General features: G+C 38.2%; 1 protein-coding gene across 1 annotated transcript in view; it reads left to right on the top strand.

Moving 5' to 3' along the window:
• Positions 1 to 14,433, top strand: part of galnt17 (polypeptide N-acetylgalactosaminyltransferase 17) — a 180,186-nt gene that overhangs the window by 115,262 nt on the left and 50,491 nt on the right. The window contains exon 6 of the mRNA XM_002935801.4: positions 12,401 to 12,518. Within this exon, the coding sequence (XP_002935847.1) occupies positions 12,401 to 12,518 (118 nt within the window). The remainder of the gene's footprint in view (positions 1 to 12,400; positions 12,519 to 14,433) is intronic.

Raw genomic sequence — 14,433 nt, 5'->3', positions numbered from 1 at the left:
TCAAAGTTACTCTGATATTCCTGCAAGAAAACTTGAAAATTATTTTTTTCCAAATAGCTTTTCAAGATATGTTTGGCCCCAGTAAAAAAAAGCGTTTGGTTCTTTAATTATGTGTTCATGATGTGGGGACAAAGCAAGGGTGAGCTAAAAGTGATAAACTAGTCTGAATTATATATAATACATTTTTAAAGTGTAAGAATATTTGAAAAGTTAAAAAGTCATTCATTTTTTCCATTAAAAAAAACAGACCTTTATCAAGACTGTATATATATTTGTGGTGTTTTTTTTACCAATCTAATTTTTTTAGTGTTATTTTGTTGGTTCTGCTAATGAATTTTTAATCGGGATAGATGGATTGAACAGAATAACTCATTTTTAATGATGCATACATGAAATTAAGTCTAATTAAGTCTAATCTTTACTATATTTATATACTGGGGCCTTATGTAAATAATTTTTAATTTTTGCAAACAATTGTACCTTTTCCCAAATAAATAAAACTTATGTAATCTCATAAAAATATTTATTAATTCATCCTACATTTATGGTTTGCACCAGTGCCCAGTGCAGGTAATGCACAAAAATATATACGGTGACTTTAAGCAAGCCTCAAAAAATGTGCTATGTGCTATTAAATTTTGTCTAAAGTTGAATATTGTATTGCAAAGTGATAACGTTGGTACTTATTTATGATTTTTTTCCATTTGCTACATTTCCCCATAGTTTCTCTTTCTTTTTTAATAGAAGGCGACAGAATTGTCTTATATTAAAAATTCTCTTTAGCTAACGATTTATTCAAAAAACAGAATGATGTTTGTGTCAGTTATATCTATTTACTTTTTGTCCACTTCCCTTTTTATGTATAATATTTAGCCTTTGCTATACATGTCTGGCACTGAATTCTGCCAGTGATCTCCTGCATGTTACTATGGCATAGGTTTCTTACCTTTCATGGCTTTTTTTAGCAAAATAATAAAAGTTTGAATTAATATATGTCACTTTTTTACTGTTTTACAAAGTGACATTGTACAATACTAAGCAAAACAAAAAAAATTAGGCATTTTTACCATTCAACTTGCATTTTCAAAGCTGATAGAGCTGAATCTCAGAAGAGATAATTAAGCATCATTAACATCTGTCATCTTGTCAACTTCTGCATATAACTTTTAACCACTACGTATAACTTTTAAAGCATTTGCCTTAGAAAACAATACATTATCATTCTATGTCGCCAGAATTCCATTTGTTTCCTTACTGATTATAAAATGCATTTATTTGCAAGCTTGGTTGCTATCCCAGGCACATGTTAGAATGACACATGTTAGTATGAACTCTAGCAAAACTGTCATAAGAAAATTACAGCACTTGTAACTTGGTGCAAATACCTAGAAGCAAATTCAAAGGTTCATACTCTTTGCTGTATATGGTCACTGGCCCTTTCAAGAAAAGCACATTATCAAAGGAGCTTACGTTAGGACCAGCAATGGTAAAGGATCAACCACTAGCTAAACATTTCTTGGAATCCAGACATTAATTTGTGAATTGAGTGGTATAAATATTGAGCATGCCAAGGTACCCAAACTGAAGGGGATTGATGGTGCCAGGAAAATGTTGCTTCTATGACTAGGCAATTGTATGCCACCTGTTGTTGTTTTTATTTTGTTTGGTTGGGTTTTTATAGGGGTGTTATATTTTTTTTAAGACAGCATCCATTATTTTTCAGAATACTAATTTTGAGTTATAGTGTCTTTAACTGAAAATATCACAGCAGGCAAAATGTTAGCGTAAGATTTGTTATTCAGTAAAATGAGAAAATTGGTTAAGGGTCTTATTTTTTGAAGGCACTGTATATGTGGTTTTGTATGGGCTGTTGTGAAGCTTATGAATACTGTTCAGTGTTTCTCGTAACCATATTCATATTTTTGCAATAGAGACTTAGTTGTGCTAAAAACATAACATCATAATCTGTTTTCCCATAGGAGATGAATGCTGCCTCTGTAGACTAATTTGGATGCTCTCTCACTCTTGAGAAGCTTGGGATTTCATCCTCCCACTTTGTTCTCATGCTGTTTGCTTACTCATACACTTTGGTCTTTGAAGCTAATTGTTTTCCTGAAGTGGTTCCAGCAGTAAGTGCCTATCATGGATGCCAATTCTGGTCATGTTTATGCTTTAAGCACAACCTATTTTGAAGACCTTAGTGAAACTGTAAACAGCAAAATATCAGAGAATATGATGTTAAAAAATGGAACCAGTTCAAATGCAATCATAATTGCTGAGAGACTGCATACGTTCGTACAAGGAAAACCATTATAATAATCATTGCTAGGAGCTGAAATAAAATGATGCAAAACAGACATCTGTGATGCTACAATACATTAAGCACATAGTGGGGGTACACCTAGCTTTCTACTATCTGCCTCATTTATAGTCATTCTTATGCCCTTTACTCGTTACAAAATCCGCTCTGGTTGGGATACCCTGTTTTACCAAGTCCTTACCCAATTAAAAATAGTAAACACCAAAAACTACTACCTTAAAGAGATAGTGATACGTATGAACTTTTAGTATGATGGAGACAATTTGCGGTTGGTCTTCATTTTTTCTTCTTTTGTGTTTTTTTTAATCTTTTTGTTCAGCAGCTTTCCAGTTTAGAATTTTAGCAGCCATTTAGTTGCTAGGGTCCAGTTTTCCCTGACAGACAGGCAGGGGTATAAATAAAAGACTTGTAGATGAATAGGAGAGGGCCAAAATAGAAAAAGAAGCTATAATAAATAGTAATAACATTTTGGCCTCACAAAACAATAGCTTTTTGTCAGTCAGGGGTCAGTGACCCTCTTCTGAAAGCTGGAAAGAGGCAGAAAAAATATAGTATGAATGTTGGTTACTGAACTTCGTTAAGTAAACATGATTTTCATTAGTAATGCAAAAGAACTGTAAAATGCACCATTTGTGTTTTCATCGTTGCTCTGAAATTGTTGTTTGACTGTACCTCAGATTATAATATTTTATAATGATCTATTTATATAGTTCTATCAGATTATGCAGTGCTTTATAAAAAAAAGTTTATTAGCTATCACTAGTTCCTGCCCCTGTTTGCATTTGTATATCACAAGCATAGAATAAGGTCTGCTGTATGCGGTATACCACTGAGTGGCAGATTGGACTCAAAGAAGGAACTAGAAACAAACTGGAGTGAGACAGAGTATGTATAGCATAGGACAGACTGGAGCAGCACATGGGGCATCAAACAGGGCAACAGGAGTAGGAAAAAAATTGGCAAACTGGAACAGAGCAAGGCAGGAATAGTATACAGTTCAGACAAGACAAGGCAAGGCAGAAGTAGCAGGCCACAGGCTACACAGGAAGTGGCAAGAGCAAGGGGACTCAGCCTCAGTGCTCTGACCAGGAAACAAGAGAATGGTTTATATAAGAAAAGCTAAGCTACGATTGGTTGGACCTAAATAGTACAAGTTGATGCAGGGTCTGGTCCGATTGCCATCTTGGAATCAGGGAGGAATTTTTTCCCCTCTGCGCCATTTTTTAATTGTGCTGAAATAGGTCACCTTCTGGGGTCTGCAAGAGCAGAAACTAGAAAATGAGTAGACTTAAAGTTGCCAATGTTTCAGAAAGCAGGGATTCCCTTTTCCCTCCCAAATGTGTGACCCCAGGTTTAAGCAAAGCCTCAGGCAGTGAACATCCTTTTAGGTGCCCTGGCTTTAGAGATGGGGATACCACCAGTAAGACACTATTGTCAATCCAGCAGTGACCTGAAAGCTCCCCACCACCACTATAGAAAGAACATCCTCTCTTGAGGCAGGGGAAAACATAAGCCACTCCATTGTTGGCATTAAAAACAAGGCCCTTCTGTTTAGGGCACAGGGAAAGGTAGAAGCCCCTCTTAGGGCAAGCACTGCATAATGAGCAGGTGGTAAACTTTGCTTTGACAGTGTGAGCCTTGTCAGTACACCAGTAGTAAAATTCAACTTGTCCTTTAATATTGCTATATATTTGCCTTATTTGATCTTTTTCTCATATGTTAGTGTGGGCTTTGATATTAGAATTTGTTTGTCAGTTTGTCTCAGTTTTGTCTCATTGTATTAAAATACTGCTTATTAACAGAAAAAAAAGTATATTCTCACTTATGAGCATTTAATTTCAAAAGCTGCATTATTGCTAAAAGTAAAAGCCAGAGGTGTCATAAAGAAATTTAGGCTATCTGTCAGTAGTGATGAGCGAATCTGTTCCGTTTCGCTTCGCCGAAAAATTCGCGAATCTTTGAAAAGATCCGCGAAACGGCGAAAAATTCGCGAAGCGGCGAAAATGTCGTGCGACAAAAAAATTGTCGCCCGCGGCTATTATTTTGTCGCGCACGGCTCTTGTTTTGTCGCACGGCTCTTGTTTCGTCGCGCGGCTCTTGTTTCGTCGCCCGCGGCTCTTGTTTCGTCGCCCGCGGCTCTTGTTTCGTCGCCCGCGGCTCTTGTTTCGTCGCGCGGCTCTTGTTTCGTCGCCCGCGGCTCTTGTTTCGTCGCGCGGCTCTTGTTTCGTCGCCCGCGGCTCTTGTTTCGTCACGCGGCTCTTGTTTCGTCGCGCGGCTCTTGTTTCGTCGCCCGCGACTATTCTTTTTTGACGCCGCGACAATTTTTGGACGTGCGCCGAATTTTTCCGCGGCGAAATTTTTCATCCGTTTCGCGAAACAATCCGCCAATGGCGAAACGCGGAAATTCGCCGCGAATCCATGCCTGGCGAAACTTTTCGCCCATCACTATCTGTCAGTAATAAACTGAGCTCTAAAGCCTCATTTTACATCTACAGACACATTAGGATAATATAGTATGAGTTTTTCATTACAGCATTTGTGGCATTGTAGAATGATATTTTTTTTAATTATTTTAGCAAACCTAAAGGTCTAAGAATCCGTATGAATGGATTTTACATCCAATGATTAGAAAATGTATGTAGCTCATGAATTTTAGCTGTGACACTACTGCAATAAGAAATTGTATTGCATTGCTTCTTTTGGATGGATTCAAACGACCCAAGACAGTCTGCCTCATTGACAGTACCCCTGGGCACAAGTGCAAGAGCACTCAGGGTCACAAGAGCATGTTAGTGCTCATCTAAGGCAACTGTAGGCCCTTGGATTTGATCTGATGGGAAAATCAAACCTGCCCAATCAACATCTAACTGATTTTTGGCCAGATATCGATGGGGTAGGCCCATCAGGGGGTCCCAATACACAGGCATAAACTGCTGAATTGGTCTGAAGGTGCTGAATTGGTCTGAAGGTGCTGAATCAGCAGCTTGAAACTACTGGTGTATGGCCACCTTAAGACGTGCAGCCAGGGATCTAACGCTCTCTGCCCTAGGGAGACGGTAACGACAGGGCCCTTATGCCGGAGGCTGTGCATCCTGCCACCCCATACCTTGTGTCACTGAATGACATTCAAGGTAGGGGTAAACAGAGGTATTTAAAGAGCAAACCGGAGGTTCCTGCAGTCTGAAAAGTGTTGCAAAGACCTTTGGCAAGTTATACAATGACAGTTTCTGCTTTTTTTTGCAGTTTGCGTGCTGCGTTCTGCATTGTGACTGTGGAGACTTATTCCCTCCTTTACCGTAACTAACATCTGTTTTTCGACATGTACTAAAACATCTTAATGACTGTTTTATAACCAAATACTGGCCACTGCGAACGCAGTGGGCATGTAACAGACATCACTTAACACCAGAAATTAAATGGCCAAGGACTATCACCCGCCATATGCTGTGACAATTTTTCCAACAAGTATAAGAAACAATGTTTCATACAACAACATATAATTTAACAGTTATTTTCCAGTTGAGTTCAGAACAGGGTGGGAGGGAGATGCAGCTCGGGTCTGTTAAAGTGTGGGAGCAGGCACGCAGTACAGGAACTATGAGCGGAAGAGGCGGGGGCAGGCAGTCAAGGAGGGGACCATTCTCTACATGCTGCATCTGCGCGGGAAAAGGGGACCGAGCGAGTTAACCCCTTAAGGCACAGAGCTAATTTGCATATTGCTGGCTCCCCAGTCCCTCAGCGCTTTCTCTGTGCTTTTCAGCGTTCTCCAAAATGTGCTTAAAGTGCTTAAAAAACTTGAGAACCCTTTCTTGTGGTTTTTTTTTTTGTCAATGCCTTGCATAAAATTGGTGAGCAACAGATTTATAAAGCATCTGAGAAAAGAACTTTGCTGTGATTATATTAGATACTTTGCTAATTAGGATCTTAACATCAAGTACTCAATCTCAAAATTGTGTTGTGACCTCTCAAAATATTTAGTATGACCGCTCATCTTGCAAATGAGTCCTGAAGTTTATTTAACAGAGTGTTCCAAGTTATTCATATCTGTGCACTTCATTGCTCATTCTCAGCTACTGCTATTTTTGGAAAGAAAATGCACTGATAAGGATTTCATTATCAATTCCCAGAGTTCTGCTGTATGTTGCAATTTTTTAATAAATGCATTATTTAAAGATTTTAGATCCTTTACATTCAAAAGTGCAGTTGCAGTCCCCACAATATCCCTGCAGTCAGTTGCGCATAAAACCGCTTTTAAGGGTTCATTAAAGGTAAATAATGCGGGGAAAAAAAAATCTGTCACAGAAGCCGAAGTGGCAGGGCTGATTAAAAATCTGATGCAAATTAAATCAGTTTCTAAGCTGCCATGTAAGAAATTACCAGCCTTGTGTCAGGACGTGTATTCTATATCTATATATACAGTCAAATGTAAGTCAGTCCCTAAGTTAGGTAACTTACAGTGCAGAAAGGAAGATGGGGACTTACAATAGATATGCGCCTGCTATTAAAAAGAAAACATCACTGGGGGTTCATATTTGCAACCCCCCCCCCCCCCAAATACTACAGTCACTGGCCTTGTTACCCAGGCTTTTGCCCCCCCGTAATTGTAAATGTACCATCCCAAGTATACACCTATCAGAACTAAGCTTTTGTCATCAACCACTTCCCAGTGGCCCTTTTCTCTGTTGAGCACTGCGCATATATTCAGTAACATATGGTAACATATGATCGTGTGCTTACTCAATATATTAAAAGTCTTAGATTTGTTCATTCCACCTGCCCACTGCATTTTTTAGCAATAAAGAGAACTGGCCTTGGGAATAACGTCAGCAATTATAATTCCTGGGGTGCCTGAGAAATATTCACATTACCCCTGCTTCCTTTGTCCTAAAAAAAAAATTCTGTAAAGATAATATGTAATGTTTATCAAAATGAATTAGTCAATTTATGAAATATTACAGTGGGTTGTATGCTTGGTAATGGAAGCCTTCTTCCATGTATTCATAAGTATACCTTTCAGTACCCTTTATCCCTGCCTTGCCTAATGGGTAGATGATAGATATATTTATAAAAATCAACTGATCAGCTGGATGACCTGCATGGTTAAACTTAATTGTATGGAAGAAGACAATATAGGCAGTATCTTCAATTCAAATGTCAAAATTCTTACCCACCTTTGGGAATTACAGTGGTGTGAAAAACTATTTGCCCCCTTCCTGATTTCTTATTCTTTTGCATGTTTGTCACACTTAAATGTTTCTGCTCATCAAAAACCGTTAACTATTAGTCAAAGATAACATAATTGAATACAAAATGCAGTTTTTAAATGAAGGTTTACGTTATTAAGGGAGAAAAAAAACTCCAAATCTACATGGCCCTGTGTGAAAAAGTGATTGCCCCCCTTGTTAAAAAATAACTTAACTGTGGTTTATCAATTTCAATTTTCAATTTCAATATCAATTTCTGTAGTCACCCCCAGGCCTGATTACTGCCACACCTGTTTCAATCAAGAAATCACTTAAATAGGAGCTACCTGACACAGAGAAGTTGACCAAAAGCACCTCAAAAGCTAGACATCATGCCAAGATCCAAAGAAATTCAGGAACAAATGAGAACAAAAGTAATTGAGATCTATCAGTCTGGTAAAGGTTATAAAGCCATTTCTAAAGCTTTGGGACTCCAGCGAACCACAGTGAGAGCCATTATCCACAAATGGCAAAAACATGGAACAGTGGTGAACCTTCCCAGGAGTGGCCGGCCGACCAAAATTACCCCAAGAGCGCAGAGACAACTCATCCGAGAGGCCAAAAAAGACCCCAGGACAACATCTAAAGAACTGCAGGCCTCACTTGCCTCAATTAAGGTCAGTGTTCACGACTCCACCATAAGAAAGAGACTGGGCAAAAACGGCCTGCATGGCAGATTTCCAAGGCGCAAACCACTTTTAAGCAAAAAGAACATTATGGCTCGTCTCAATTTTGCTAAAAAACATCTCAATGATTGCCAAGACTTTTGAGAAAATACCTTGTGGACCGACGAGACAAAAGTTGAACTTTTTGGAAGGTGCGTGTCCCGTTACATCTGGCGTAAAAGTAACACAGCATTTCAGAAAAAGAACATCATACCAACAGTAAAATATGGTGGTGGTAGTGTGATGGTCTGGGGTTGTTTTGCTGCTTCAGGACCTGGAAGGCTTGCTGTGATAGATGGAACCATGAATTCTACTGTCTACCAAAAAATCCTGAAGGAGAATGTCCGGCCATCTGTCAACTCAAGCTGAAGCGATCTTGGGTGCTGCAGCAGGACAATGACCCAAAACACACCAGCAAATCCACCTCTGAATGGCTGAAGAAAAACAAAATGAAGACTTTGGAGTGGCCTAGTCAAAGTCCTGACCTGAATCCTATTGAGATGTTGTGGCATGTCCTTAAAAAGGCGGTTCATGCTAGAAAACCCTCAAATAAAGCTGAATTACAACAATTCTGCAAAGATGAGCAGGCCAAAATTCCTCCAGAGCACTGTAAAAGACTCGTTGCAAGTTATCGCAAACACTTGATTGCAGTTATTGCTGCTAAGGGGGGCCCAACCAGTTATTAGGTTCAGGGGGCAATTACTTTTTCACAGAGGGCCATGTAGGTTTGGATTTTTTTTCTCCCTAAATAATAAAAACCCTCATTTAAAAACTGCATTTTGTGTTTACTTGTGTTATCTTTGACTAATAGTTAAATGTGTTTGATGATCAGAAACATTTTGTGTGACAAACATGAAAAAGAATAAGAAATCAGGAAGGGGGCAAATAGTTTTTCACACCACTGTAAGTCCAAACAATGAATTGATGTAAACTTACTTTTCTGGGCATTTTTGGTAGTGTACATATATATTCTGGTTTACGCAGACATTGAGATTTTTAGACTGCTTTTACTAGGCTTTTGGCCCAGGATTAACTTACTGTAAAGAAAGTACATTAAATGTGCATAGACATTTTGGATTTCTGTCTCTTTTCTTGACCGTCAAAGAGAGCTGTTGAGCAGAAAGCCAAGTATTAGCAGTCTAAAACTGCCAGTAATGCAAAATCCATCAATGTAAATTGCAGAAGTGTTTAGAGGAACACTTAGCCATGAAGATTATACTGAATTGCCCCCATGTGAAACACAATGCTTGATCATATTTCCTCTTGCTAGACACCTTGTTCAAATAAATCATTCTATACACATACCTCTGGGCTATGTTTTCCTATGTCACTGTGAATTTTCTTAATGGACTATTATAAACAAGACCTTAGGGCTCATTTAAAGGTGCTAAATTGCACAAGTACAGTTGCCAATAGAGCAATTAAGTTTGAAAATTCTACTACAAGATAGAAAATAAAATACTGCATTTTCCTTTTTTTAGAAGCATTTTCGTGATATTTCTTCAGAAATTTTCGTTTCCAATCTGAATTTTTCCCATTCGGGATTCAACTCATGTTTTGATAAATCTGCCCCTTAGAGTGTATTACTATTGCAAGGTGCAACACTAGCTGATTGAGATCATCTTCCTAAGGCTGATGCAGTATTGGTCATATTAGTAAGAAATCTCTCTATTTATGTGATATTACTTAAATGTATTTTCAAAATGTAAGAAAGAGGTTAGTAGTTCCAGTCCTAAATTAGAGAAAATGTCTTGCAAGGCTGGTTATCTAAGATACACACTACAGATCTCTCCATAGGCTTGCTGCATTGTGCATTATTTATAACATAGATATGATAATATGTGCATTATTTATAGCAGACTTTTTAATTATTTGTGTTTTTTACCCTAGAATAGAGCTTTTCATAATATAGGCTTTGCTCCAGTCAGATAACATGTCTTATAAAAGAATCATCAGTTTTGGCTTTCATTTTATTGCAGCAGACAAATAGTGATTTAAGCCTCAAAAGCAAATCAAATAAGAATAAAAATCATATCATTGTAAGTAGACTTACTTTGGACCTAGGAATCCCTTCGTAACAAACTGACCAACAGCAAAGAATTCAAGACGTCTTGCCTAATTAGTCATTAGCATTAAATCTTTGAATATGCAGCATTTGAAAAACTAGAATATTTAAGCCCTGAGATGAAACACAGTTTAACAGGAAGTTTTGAAACAGCCAGTGCATTGTTGGGGCACACCATTAGCAGGCATCGTGAAACAAAGTGTAAGAACATCTGCAAGACTCTGGAAAGCTCACTTGAAGTTCTGTATTGATTCTAAAACCACACATGAGGAGAACTGGATTGAAGGGGTCCAACACCACACCACTTGTTTGTGAGTTGAGCATCTAAGTAATATAACTAAAGGTCTGGCAGTATGTGGTTAGCTGAGTTTAAGAGAAAAGTGTGTTGGGGTGGAGATTTCTTTAAATAACTTAAATGAAGAAAATAAATTCTGTGAAAATACATTGGTGAATGATAGAAGATATAATGGGTGTTTAGCAGGAAGATACAAACCTGTGGAATAAAAATGTTTCCAGACTTGTAATGCTTTGGCTTGGTTGGTCAATATCAAGGGGCTTGCAAATGAAAGCAACTGGGCACCTGGATTGAGTTAAACAAGACATTTCTTCTAGTTGACTATTTACAGTACATGGACCAGCCATTGCAATGATGCACACATACATTTATACTTAAGCTTCCTTCCTCTTAGTGCAGGTCAGCATCTGCCACAGGTGTGGATTCACCATGCAAAGCAATGTTCACAGGCAAGCCTTACACTCTTCTTTTGCAGTGTCATTATTTTCTGCTTTTTACTGAAAGGGAAACTGTTGTTATTATACAAAATCCACAAAACTGTAGTGGATGTTTATTAATGCGCATCACAAATACTGTAGGGTTTATTAATTGTGTCTTAAAGTTCTTGAAATATACAGTAAATTGATTATTTGGGTACTTCCCTAACCTAATACTTGTCCAGTGGCCAGTGGGGGATTTTATTTTAGGAACTCTTTATTTTATATATATGCACTCGAGGGCTGTCCTCCTCAAGCTGCCACCCTAGTCATGGGCCCGTTAGAGCCTATATATAAACATAGCCCTGCCCTGCATTAAATATATAAAAGCATTTTGCCAAGCTAGTTTTTACAGTGAGAAATACATTTTAAACCTTCCTGGCACTATTCTCACTATTAAAATATTTCTTCCCCCAGTCCCCCCTCATTAACCAGTGTCGCACTCCGACCTCCCTTTTACAGTGGCTCCTGCAATGACATTAGGTTTGGGTAGAGCAAACACTTTATGGACTTGAGCACCAATGTAACTATAGTGGTTGGGGGTTAAGGATTTTAAGTGACATTAATACAGTAAAAATAAACTGTAATATCTCAATATCACCTTAGGTCAAAATAGCATTCCCTTTTAATTCTGTCTAGCAAAAAAAAAAAAATCAATGTTAAAAACAAGTCATTTCAGTGAAATAGTTTGTTTTCTTTTGTTAAACCTTGCTTTCACTCTGCTAAAGAAACTCCAAGACCAAAAGACCACGTTTTGAATTTAAAAGAGGTTTTTTTGTTTGATCTGTTTTTCTGAAAATATATAGCATTTTAAAAATTTATGAATAGTCCAAAGTAATCTTTCAAATAAAAACATGCCCTTTAGTTTTGGTTGTTCTTGTACATTTTTGCAGACTGGTTTACAAAAATATCTATAACCTTTTTATGAACCGAAGGAAGTCTGAAAACCAATATGCTACAGTGTAATATATTGTACCTCATATTTTTAAACATGTAATATTCTCATTAGTTATTACATTGCAAATTGTAATTGCACATAGAACATTTTTTAAGGCCCAGTGGTGTATTCATACATTATAGTATGAATTATAACATACACTTTGCACTGGTACAAACTATAAAAATCGCAGCTTTTACTACACCAATGGAAGGGGTTGTTAAATATCATCCAGATTTATAAAAGGTATATTAAATTCAAGCAAAAGACAAATTGTTCACACAAAGAAATCATTTTTGCAGTGCGCATTTCCCCCCCCCTTAGGATATAAATACCATATTTACACTGTTATAATATTACATGAATGTATTTGTTTTCTTTTTTAATCATTTTATACAGAACACCTGCAATGATTGGATGCTCTTTTGTGGTGGACAGGCAATTCTTTGGGGAAATTGGTCTTCTAGATCCAGGAATGGATGTGTATGGGGGAGAGAATATTGAGCTCGGTATCAAGGTTTGCCAACTTTTCTTTTTCTTATTATTTTTTTATCTGTATATTTTTCTATGTTTTTATATAAAGCAAATTTGATGTGGCAGTGATGTGAAAGTTTAATCTATATTCATAAACTAATGTCATTTATATTAGGGTCTATTTGATTACTGTTGTAGTGTACAAAAAAGAGATTTTTTGGATTACCTGAAAAAATAGTTTTCACAGCTATTTTAAAAAAGCCATATGTGCAAAAAGCCATGATTATGGACACCCAAAAAGAGGGCCTATTTATTATGCTGTGTAAAATAAAGGGTACATTTATTAAGGTTTTATTTTACACCCCTTAATACTATATTTGGCGTCATTATTTCTGGTGGAAGTTACTGTATGAAAAACCGTGTAAAAAAAATAATGCCATTATTATGTACCGAAACCTAGGAATGTGTGGCATATTTTATCTCCACCTTATAATAAAACTGCCCCTAGGTGCACTAATCCAACTAAATTTTTGAATGGTTATCTTGTCCTCTCTGTCTCTTTTAAGCTGCTTTGATGTATCAGAATTTAGAACAGAGTCTGCTATTCTTCAGTAGAGCACTTCTTTTCTCTCTTGTGTACTGGATAGGTGAGGGCATGGCCTAACAGTACTAGAGACCTCCCCTGTTACTACCCCCCCCCCCCCCCCCGCAGTGCACCACAAGATGTGAGGCTGTTTTGTGGGTAGCCAGATCTACTCATACTTATTTCTGACAAAAACATATGAAACACAATTTTGGAATGATTTACTTATATTGATTGCATGTTCTCTTATGGCACTTTAGAGCCATGGGCCCAAAGCTACTGCCCAAATATACAGTGGCTTGCAAAAGTATTCGTCCCCCTTGAACTTTTCCACATTTTGTCACATTACAGCCACAAACATGAATCAATTTGCGTAATTATTCAGCCCCCTGAGTCAATACTTTGTAGAACCACCTTTTGCTGCAATTACAGCTGCCAGTCTTTTAAGGTATGTCTCTACCAGCTTTGCACATCTAGAGACTGAAATCCTTGCCCATTCTTCTTTGCAAAACAGCTCCAGCTCAGTCAGATTAGATGGACAGCGTTTGTGAACAGCAGTTTTCAGATCTTGCCACAGATTCTCGATTGGATTTAGATCTGGACTTTGACTGGGCCATGACTTTTGACATGGATATGTTTTGTTTTAAACCATTCCATTGTTGCCCTGGCTTTATGTTTAGGGTCGTTGTCCTGCTGGAAGGTGAACCTCCGCCCCAGTCTCAAGTCTTTTGCAGACACCAAGAGGTTTTCTTCCAAGATTGCCCTGTATTTGGCTCCATCCATCTTCCCATCAACTCTGACCAGCTTCCCTGTCCCTGCTGAAGAGAAGCACCCCCAGAGCATGATGCTGCTACCACCATATTTGACAGTGGGGATGGTGTGTTCAGAGTGATGTGCAGTGTTAGTTTTCCGCCACACATAGCGTTTTGCATTTTGGCCAAAAGGTTCCATTTTGGTCTCATCTGACCAGAGCACCTTCTTCCACATGTTTGCTGTGTCCCCCACATGGCTTGTGGCAAACTGCAAACGGGACTTCTTATGGTTTTCTGTTAACAATGGCTTTCTTCTTGCCACTCTTCCATAAAGGCCAACTTTGTGCAGTGCACGACTAATAGTTGTCCTATGGACAGATTCCCCCACCTGAGCTGTAGATCTCTGCAGCTCGTCCAGAGTCACCATGGGCCTCTTGGCTGCATTTCTGATCAGCGCTCTCCTTATTCGGCCTGTGAGTTTAGGTGGACGGCCTTGTCTTGGTAGGTTTACAGTTGTGCCATACTCCTTCCATTTCTGAATGATCGCTTGAACAGTGCTCCGTGGGATGTTCAAGGCTTTGGAAATCTTTTTGTAGCCTAAGCCTGCTTTAAATTTCTCAATA

The sequence above is a fragment of the Xenopus tropicalis genome, chromosome 2 (genome assembly GCF_000004195.4).
Source record: "Xenopus tropicalis strain Nigerian chromosome 2, UCB_Xtro_10.0, whole genome shotgun sequence".
NCBI lineage: Eukaryota > Metazoa > Chordata > Amphibia > Anura > Pipidae > Xenopus > Xenopus tropicalis.
This window is presented reverse-complemented; position numbering and strand designations above follow the sequence as displayed.